At 55.8% G+C, this 8,778-nt stretch overlaps 1 protein-coding gene across 1 annotated transcript; it reads right to left on the reverse strand.

Moving 5' to 3' along the window:
- Positions 1–4,094: 4,094 nt before the first annotated feature.
- SOST (sclerostin) lies at positions 4,095–7,566 on the reverse strand (the record flags this gene model as incomplete). The annotated part of the gene is made up of 2 exons (XM_084238536.1): positions 4,095–4,516; positions 7,212–7,566. The coding sequence occupies 2 exons, from the start codon at positions 7,564–7,566 to the stop codon at positions 4,095–4,097; spliced, it is 777 nt and encodes a 258-aa protein (XP_084094662.1).
- Between the last annotated feature and the right edge of the window lie 1,212 nt (positions 7,567–8,778).

Raw genomic sequence — 8,778 nt, forward strand, 5'->3', positions numbered from 1 at the left:
CAGCGGTTGAGCGCTGGGTTGCGAAGCTGCCTGCAGCCTCTGCGGCACCGGTTCGATCCCCGGCTGCTCCCCGGCCAACGGAGGAGGGTCCCACATGGCGCGCAGACCTCTCCTGCCGCCCGCTGCTCCCCTCAGCAGTGTACTTCGGTCCTTCTGCCTGCTCTGCTCCCCGCTCTGGCTCTGGTGAATTCTCTCACCCTCCCGCGCTTCTGACTGTACCCAGTGCATGTATAAACAAAACAAACAAACAAATAAATAAATAAACATGCCTCTATAAAATAAAATAAAAAATAAAAAAAAAAAAGAACCAGAGTACAGGCCAGATGCGCAGGACGGTGAGAGGATTCACCAGAGACAGAGTTGGGAACAAAACAGGCAGACTGATGAAATACTAGACAGGAGAGGTCTGCCGCACCATGTAGGATTCTCGCTGGCCGGACAGGAATCAAACCCGCGCTACACAGGCTGCGGATAGCTTCACAGAGCTGCACTCAACCGCCTGCACCACCAAAGGAGGCCCTCTCCTGAGTTTCTTTTGCTCTACCTCTTTGTGTTCTTCCTTATCTGACATGGAGTATAGATAGAGCCCCATGGTGGGGCAGGGAGCGGGGGGGGGGGGGGGGGGGGGAAGGAGGGAGAGACAGAGAGAGAGAAGAGAGAAAGAGCGGGAGAGACAGCAAGTGCTATTTCCTTCCCCTGTCCCTCTGCATGTCTGCCTCTCACTATTAATACAAGCCCCGTCTGGCTGCACCCCCAGAACATGTGCTCCTGCAGCATAACACCACCCCTCCTAGTTCAGCCTGTTGCCTGTTCTGATGCAATTTTCCATAAATAACCCTTTGCCTAACCTACAATTTAGCCTCTGGGGTTTTTCCCTTAGGATAATGGGATTGTCACCCAGGTTGATTCCTCCTGGACCCCTAAGTTCCAGAAAGCAGATCTTTGGTATATCTGGGTTTGGGACACTGTTGAGAATTCCCAGTTCCCCTGTGCTGCTGGGCACATGGTGGGAGCTTGGGACATGCTGAGGGAGGGCAGATGGAGTCCCATGCATCCACAACCAACCGTGCACCCCCTCAGCCTCAATGCCTTTGTGTGTGCCCTCCACCTAGGATGTCTGTGCTCCCCTCTCCACAGGGTGAACCTCGGTGCAGCACCTGTTCTTGGAAACCTTCCCTAACCTCTACCCCTCATTCCCAGCACAGAGTGAACTACTCCCGTGCCTGTGACCTATAATGTTTTGTGCGCAACTCTGTGATTTCATCGTTTGCCATTGTGCCTGTGGGCTCTGAGGAGCTTGAGTGATTATGAGGGTGGAACTGGGCCCATGCGTGGCTGTGGGCAAAACATTCAACCCTTGGTGCTTCAGTTTCCTCAGATTCAAACACAAACCCAGTTCCAGAGCCCTTGCCCCCACCCACTAGGCCACACTGCCTCTGGTGCCTAGCTGATGAATCTGTTTCCTAGCCACTCTTAGGTTCTGAGCTCCTGAGCCCTGTGACATGCCACATCACCCACACATTCTTGCTCACTGCAGGCTTGGGAAGTAGTAACACCCACTGATACTTATCAGTGACTTGTGATAATGATAATGAATTAAGGGGGCTTCATTGGAAGTTCAAAGTTAAGAAAATCATGGGGAGAAACTCAGTTTTCTTTGAAGGGCTCTTGGATTACCCCAAAATAAACGGGACCTGATTTAAAGCTTTGCAGTTGATTGTCCCTCCTTATGGCAATTGAAGAGTCTGGGCCCGCGTCTGGCATGCTTAACCACCTCGATGAGGTAAAGCCTCATGAGCAGTGCAAGACACGTCCTACTGTCAAGATCTTAGTTTCAACGGGGAGGCATAAAATTCACATTTTGGAAAAAACTTGCCTTGGGCTTTCCGTGAGCTGGTTCTGAAATGTACTTGGCTGTGAATCTAGCCCAGCACAAGCAGGGCTTGACCAGGTGAAACCCATGGCCCATGATGAATGCGGAATGGGATATAATCAGGAACCGCAGGAGTGGAATGGATAAAAGGCACTGAGACATTGAGGAGAGAGGCGTCAAGGGACTGGAACATGTCTAGAAGGTTTAAGGAAGAGGCGACAAGGAGTTTGAACCCTAAAGAAAGAGCAGGAATTGCTGGGGTGGTCAGTGGGGAGCTGGGATGAGTCAGCAAGTCAAGGAGGAAACCAGGTGAAATGGGGGAGGGGAGGCTTCACGGGTCAGGTGGAGAAGTTTAAACTTGATGCTGGGCAAGGAGGCTATTGAAGGAATTTGAGCACAAGGTGTGATGCTGTGAAAACATTTTTGGAAGATAGGTGGGGAGCACACTGCTGAAGAGAGACCACACTGAGGTTATCACCACGGCCAGGGTGAAGGAATGAGATCTCGGTTTGGACAGGAAGGGACGAACATGACCTTTGAAAACAAGGACATCACTGCCGCAAGGGCCATCATTTGGCCACCAAAGGGCCCTCCAAGGTTTAAGCCCTAGTGACTAAGAGAAGACTGTTGACTTTGACAGCAAAGACTGTGTGTGGGGTGACAGTATGAGACCACATCCTCTCTGTAATGATTCATTGTCTTTATTAACAATGCCTCTGGATTCTGGAAGAACAGACTGGTATTTCACAAAGCAATATGAACATTGTCATTCTCTACAAGAAAAACTTTTGCATAAATAACTTAAGTGAGAAAATAAATATGTAACTTAACTCTTTTTAGAAACCACTACTTTCATTCTTGTGGACAAATCCCACATGAAAGAATTGCCAAAAGACACGACCAGCCGGAAGGCTTTCCCACGGCATGTGCTTCTGTTTAACAACAATTAAAAAAACTGAACAATTAAAAACTACACAGAAAGTAAGAGGTGTCTGAAAATGATTTTCAAAAAGATATTTGAGTTATGCTTTGCAGTTCCTCAGCATATGTACAGCACTTGTAAATTTCCCCAGTAAATTATTTTAATATAAGATAAAGCCGTCACACAGAAGGGTGGTAAGAAGCTATTTTCTAGGCACAAATGTATCCATGAGTGGCAGACAGGAGGAGGTGGCTCTGAAGGGATCTGCTGGATTTTGCACAGGGGGGGGCTGCTCCCTCAGGCCTGAGAGCCCAGTGTCCTGGGACCTTGAACTTCTCTGCAGAACGTGACTTTACAATATGGCCGTGGAGTGGGGGCTGCATTCTGGGAATGGGGGAGTAGGGTGGTTTCTGTCCCTCCAGCCACCCTTGGGACCTTCTCCTTCTCTACCCCCGATGGGTGGTGCTATTTCTGCATCATTGGCCACGGAGGGGTGGAGGTAGCCAAACATCTGGGGAAGCCAGACTGGGAAGTAACACAATTCTCCAGGAGTGTGCCATAAATAGGCTCTTTTCATTTTTCCTGCTTGTTTTCCAGCTTTGGCTGTAAGGTCACAGGATCACAGCTCGGAATTCTGGAAATGACCCTGGCAGGGATACACTCAGCCTCTCTCAGTGCTCTGCTCATTCAAAGCCACCGAGTCCTGCAAACCCATGACAGCAGATTCCTAAGAAACTAACCCCACTCCTACCTCCATTTTCCAAAAAGGAAATGGAAGTCCAGAAAGCGGAGTGTGTGGTCCTAGGTCACCAGCAAGTTAGTGGCACAGCCACCAGAACCCCTATCTACAGACCCCAGTCCTGTGTTCTCCGCATAAGCGGCACTAAATGCTTTGTGACCAGCAGAGGTGGAGGGGACACTTACCCAACTTTCTCAACCAGCTCCCGCACAGCTCCCTTAAAACCCTAGGGCGATGAAATGCTTCTTTTCGGCCCTCTCTGAAGTGGGGCCAGTAAAAGTGGCGGCGGGGTGGGCGGGACAGCGTGGCTCAGTGTCTGTGACTCTCGCTCCCTCCCCTGCCCCGCGGGACCCCCTCGGCGGCCGGGGAGAGGAGGGCTTTGCTGGCACCCGGGGTCCGCAGGCCCTGGCGACCTCCTGCCCAAGCCAGGCGGGTCTCGACCCCCTGCCCAGGGTTGCAGGCATTTAAAATGAAATACAAACAATCAAACCGCGCGCAGAGGGCAGAAACCTGGGGCGCCCGCTGGGCCGGCGCCGGCTGGGGAGGCTGGGCGGGCGGCTCTAATAGGCGTTCTCCAGCTCCGCCTGGTTGGCTTTGGTGCCCCGGGCGCGGGGCCTGGGCTTCCTGCCCTTCTGCGGCCGCGCGGACTCGGGCCCGAAGTCCTTAAGCTCGGACTGGTTGTGGAAGCGGGTGAGGCGCTTGCACTTGCACGAGGCCACCAGGCGCACCTTGCGCGCGCGGGGCGCGGCGCCCCCGGGGCACAGGAGCTGCACCCGCTGCGCGCGGTAGCGGTCGGGGATGCAGCGGAAGTCGGGCCCGCTCGGGCGCCACCACTTGCCGCGGCCGATGGCGTTGGGGAGCAGGCGCGCGGGGCCGCACTGGCCCGAGCACACCAGCTCGGTGACCGGCTTGGAGCTGCGGCAGGGCCCGTCGGTCACGTAGCGGGTGAAGTGCAGCTCGCGGCAGCTGTACTCCGACGCGTCTGCGGAGAGAGGAGCGCGTGAGGGAGGCGGCCCACCCGGCTCCCTCCACCCCACCCAGCCTTTTGCAAACGTGCCTCCGCCCCCCGCCTCTCTGCGGACACCTCCGTCCCCGGGCACCGCGCCCGGGACACTGGGAGTGGTGGAAAGATTCCCAGCCGGCCCCTTCGCAGAAAAACTTTGGCGGCAAGGGACTAGCTCCATCACTGGGTGATCCTGGGCAAGTGACTCAGCCTCTCTGGGCTTCCTGTCTGTAAAACCAATCGTCCTGGGCATTTGGTGAGCTAATCAGTAACATATAAAATGCAGGGTACACCACCTGGCACACAGTAAGAGCTGGGAGTGTGGACTGTCCTTAGGGGTGACCATTATTCCTCTCCAAGGGGTCCTCATCGCCAGACTTAAGCCACACCTGTGCTGCACCTTCCCAGGCCTGGCCCTGTGAGGTGCTACCGCCCCCTCTGCACAGCTCTGGCTCTGGTCTCTCCCAAATTCCTCTTGCAGCCACTTGGGAGGGGTGGAGAGGGAGTGGAGAAGGAGCAGGGGTTAATTGATGGTAATAAATCAGGGCAGCAGCCAGAGGAGCAGGATGCAAGGGGAGGTGGTAAGAAGTCCTCAGACTTGAAAGAAACCAAAGGCAGCAGGTCCAGCCCCCTCACAATCATCCGGGACACTAGGGCCCCAAGAGGGAAAGGCACTTGCCCCAAAGGCAGAGTTGGGGCTCCTGACTCTGCTTTCCTAGGGCCCTGTACCTCTTGGCTCCCAAAGGGTGGAAGTTGTATGCCCAAGCACCCATGGGAGACTGCTCTGGGGCTTGTGGGGATATAAAGGGCTGTTTTCTACTACAGCTACTACTCTGGGGGGGGGCGGGGATGGGACCGAGGTCTAACCGAAAACCTACAGTTTCGGCTGCCACAAACATTTAGTAAGCCCCTGCTGTGTCCCAGGCTCTCTGCTGGGCACACCTCTTATTCTGTGCCACATGAACGGACAAGATGGTGACACAGGCTTGCTCCCTGGGTAGGGAGATGGGGCTCTGAGGCCTGGTTTAGTCCACTTAAGGCACCTTGATGGGGTCTCCTACTGTGGGCTTAGATGGGAGAGAGCTTTTTAAATAGCTGATCCTCATGTGTTGCCTGTCTACCTCTAAGTGTCTCAGAAGGACAGTTCCAACATGACAAGATGGTGAGAAATAGTCCTAAGACCAAAGCCAAAGGGGGGCAGAGAAGGCCACCCTGGCACTGAGCACGGCAGGAGCGGGTGGGGGCCTTCCTCCTGTAGCTAGCTCCTGCCTCTGGATTGGTTTGGCACCCTCACCTTGCTACCAGGCTGCAGGGGTGTTGTGTGGGGGCAGCCTGTTTGCCCAGGGAAAGAGGCATTTTGGGCTTTCCAAGAATAGTGCCCCAGGTCAGCACTTCCTCTGCAAGTGACTTTGTTTTGAACCTGTGGCTCCCTCTGGGCCCGCAGCCACATCTTGCACTACACATACAGCCCCTCCTTTGAGCTTAGTTGACCTTGCCTGGGGAAGGCAAAAAGGGGGTGCCTCCACTCTTCCCTCCCTATTTGGAAGACTCAAGGTCCTCCCAGCCTCCCCTGGGGTCACCATTTGCAGAACCCCCATTGCCAGCTGGTTGTGAGGCAGAGAGGGATGGGATGCCAGAGCCTGGGCAGCAGACTCCTTCCCACCTGGACAATGGCCAGAGGGCAGTGAGACCATCACTCTAAAGTGTCATTCCAGCCCCCGCCCCCTGCTGTTCCTGCCAGCTGCAGAGCCAGCTGTGCACACTGCCCCCCAGGCTCCTCTGTGCAGCCTTGACCAGAACCCAGGTGTGCCCTCCAGCGGGCCATCGCCTCTCCACTCTGCTGGGGCTGAGCTCTATCCCAGGAGTGAGGCAAGGCTGCAAGTGGAGTGGGAACTTACGACAGTGGGTGCCACCTGTGTCTGCTCCCTGCACAGAGGAGAAAGCCTGCCCTGCAGGGCCCACACCCAGCTGCCACCCAGCTCAGAGGCTAAAACTGCCTGCAACTCCCATTCCTCTGAATGCCAGGTCACTGAGCAGACGTGGGCAGGGGAGCTAAGTGGGGCCTCTCTGGCATCCCTTTCTCACTGCTTTGTGAGGATTTGCTCCAAATCTTGGACCCTACCCACAGTTCCCCTCCAGGCCTGTCTTGGGATCGGATCCAGTTCGGTTCAAATTGCAGCTCTTCTACTAGCAGGGTGCTTCATCTCTGGGCCTGTGACTTTTGACCTTCAAAGCAGAAGTCCACCTGCTGGTGAACACAGAGGGGCCCTGGGGTGCTGTGTAGGCCCGGCTCACATAGACTCTGGCACCCAGCAGCACTCATAGGTGTGAGGCTCCTGTGTCCTGTCTCCTCCCAGTGGCACCAGCTGATGGACGTGGCTCCTCTAATCTCAGGGAGGGATTCTCCCAAACCTTCTCCTTTCGGAGCTCCTGTCCACAGCTGTATCCTCACCACCTCGGCCGCCTTCCTGACCCGGGATCTCACCACCAGCTCCCTGCCCTGCTCTCAAATTCCAATGCTGCTCTGACTGCCAGCCTTTTCCTGCCTCCAGGCAGGACGTACTCTCCACTGGGTCTGGCAGTGACTGATGGCTGTAACCCCCAGTTTTCCAAATCTCCCCAGGAGGACCCTCCCAGGACCCTGCTGTTAAATACGCTCCCCATCACCCCATACCTTTGGTCTCAAAGGGGTGGTGGGGAGGCCTCCCTCCGTTCTCCGCCCGGTTCATGGTCTTGTTGTTCTCCAGCTCTGGAGGAGGCTCGGGGTACTCTCCGAGCTCAGGGATGATTTCCGTGGCGTCGTTCTTGAAGGCCTGCCACCCCTGGCCCTCCACCACATGGAAGGCTGCATGCACCAGCAGGCAGACCAGACACAGGGCAAGAGAGAGCTGCATGGTGCCAGCAGAGGAGGGCACCCAGCCTTCCAGTAGCACAGGCTCCAGTCCCCAGCTGGGACACGGTGGCCTTTTTAAAGCCCCCTCTGCCTCATGCCAGCCAATGAGGATAGGCTGGGGCAGGGCTGGTCCCATGCTTCCCTCAGCCCAGGGGGAGGGAACGGGGTGTGCTCAGAGTCAGCCCTCCCCAAGACTTCTCCTCAAGCACAGCAAACTTCCAAATTGCGGCTGGTGCTCCCAGGTGACCCAGATGGGGGTGGGTGCGAGGCCTGCCAGCTCTCCAGCACCTCCCACGTGCTGGCCTCTGTGGTTTGCCGATAGCACGGAGCTGGGCTCTTAATCTCTACCTCCTCAGCCCCTCAGGCTTTCTCAAAACAAACCTGGGGCCAGCTTCCCAAAGGGAACTGCAGCTCAGAGTCTTCTGCAGGGCTGAACCCAGCCCAGCCCATTTCTCAGGCCAAGTTCATTAATCAAGCCAACTAGCGGCCCCCACCGTCCCGGGCAGACGTGGAAGGACGCTTTTCAAGAAATTTTACTGCTTTCCATTCCACAACGCTCGGCATGGACTATCCTGACCAAGAAAGCCCCTCTTAAAGAAAGAAAACTGAAGCCACACGGGGGTGCCTGCATGGGCGAAAGGGCGGGGAGCAGGCTCTTGTGATGGAGGCGAGGAGTACACCTCAGCCCGTGCTCCTGGGCGTCCTGCGCGTGGTGAGCACCTCGACACTGTAGCTGCAGGCAAATGTGCCCAAGGCGGCTGTTTCCCGGGTCAGGCTGTGGGTAGGAGTGGCAGGCACAGCAACTCTGTCCTTAGCATTAGCCAAGGCAACATTTTTAGTGCTGACCTTTTTTTCTCATCTCCCAGCCCATTACCTCTTTTCAAAAACCATTTTGTGTCCTGTCTGGAAAACCTCATTGGTGCAGGCCACAGCCTGCGTTCCTTGAAGCCATCCCAAGTCCAGCGAGCCACAAAGAAACGGAAAGGAATTGCTGCCTCAGCCCCAGCAGAGTGAGGGGGTTGGGAGGGGGAGAGACCCAGGGCAGAAGGTTCACACCTGAGGTGCCAGAAAAGAAAGGAGGCTTTCATGCAGGGGACTGAGGAGGAGGCTGGCCAGGCCGCCGGGCCCTGGGAGGGAGGCTGGGCAGAGGGCTGTGGCCAGGTCCCCTTGGTATGTTCACTGGGCAATGAATCAGCCCGCCCCACCTGCAGAGCCTCTGTGAGGCGTTTGCCACCTGCCTCAACTTGTAAGTCACTATGTCCATCTGCGGCCGTCTGTCCCTCCTTCTTCCCATCGCCCATCACTCAAAACATGAATGCAGCTGCCTTGACAGTTTTACAAGCCAGAC

The sequence above is a fragment of the Talpa europaea genome (genome assembly GCF_964194135.1).
Source record: "Talpa europaea genome assembly, chromosome: 7".
Lineage (NCBI taxonomy): Eukaryota > Metazoa > Chordata > Mammalia > Eulipotyphla > Talpidae > Talpa > Talpa europaea.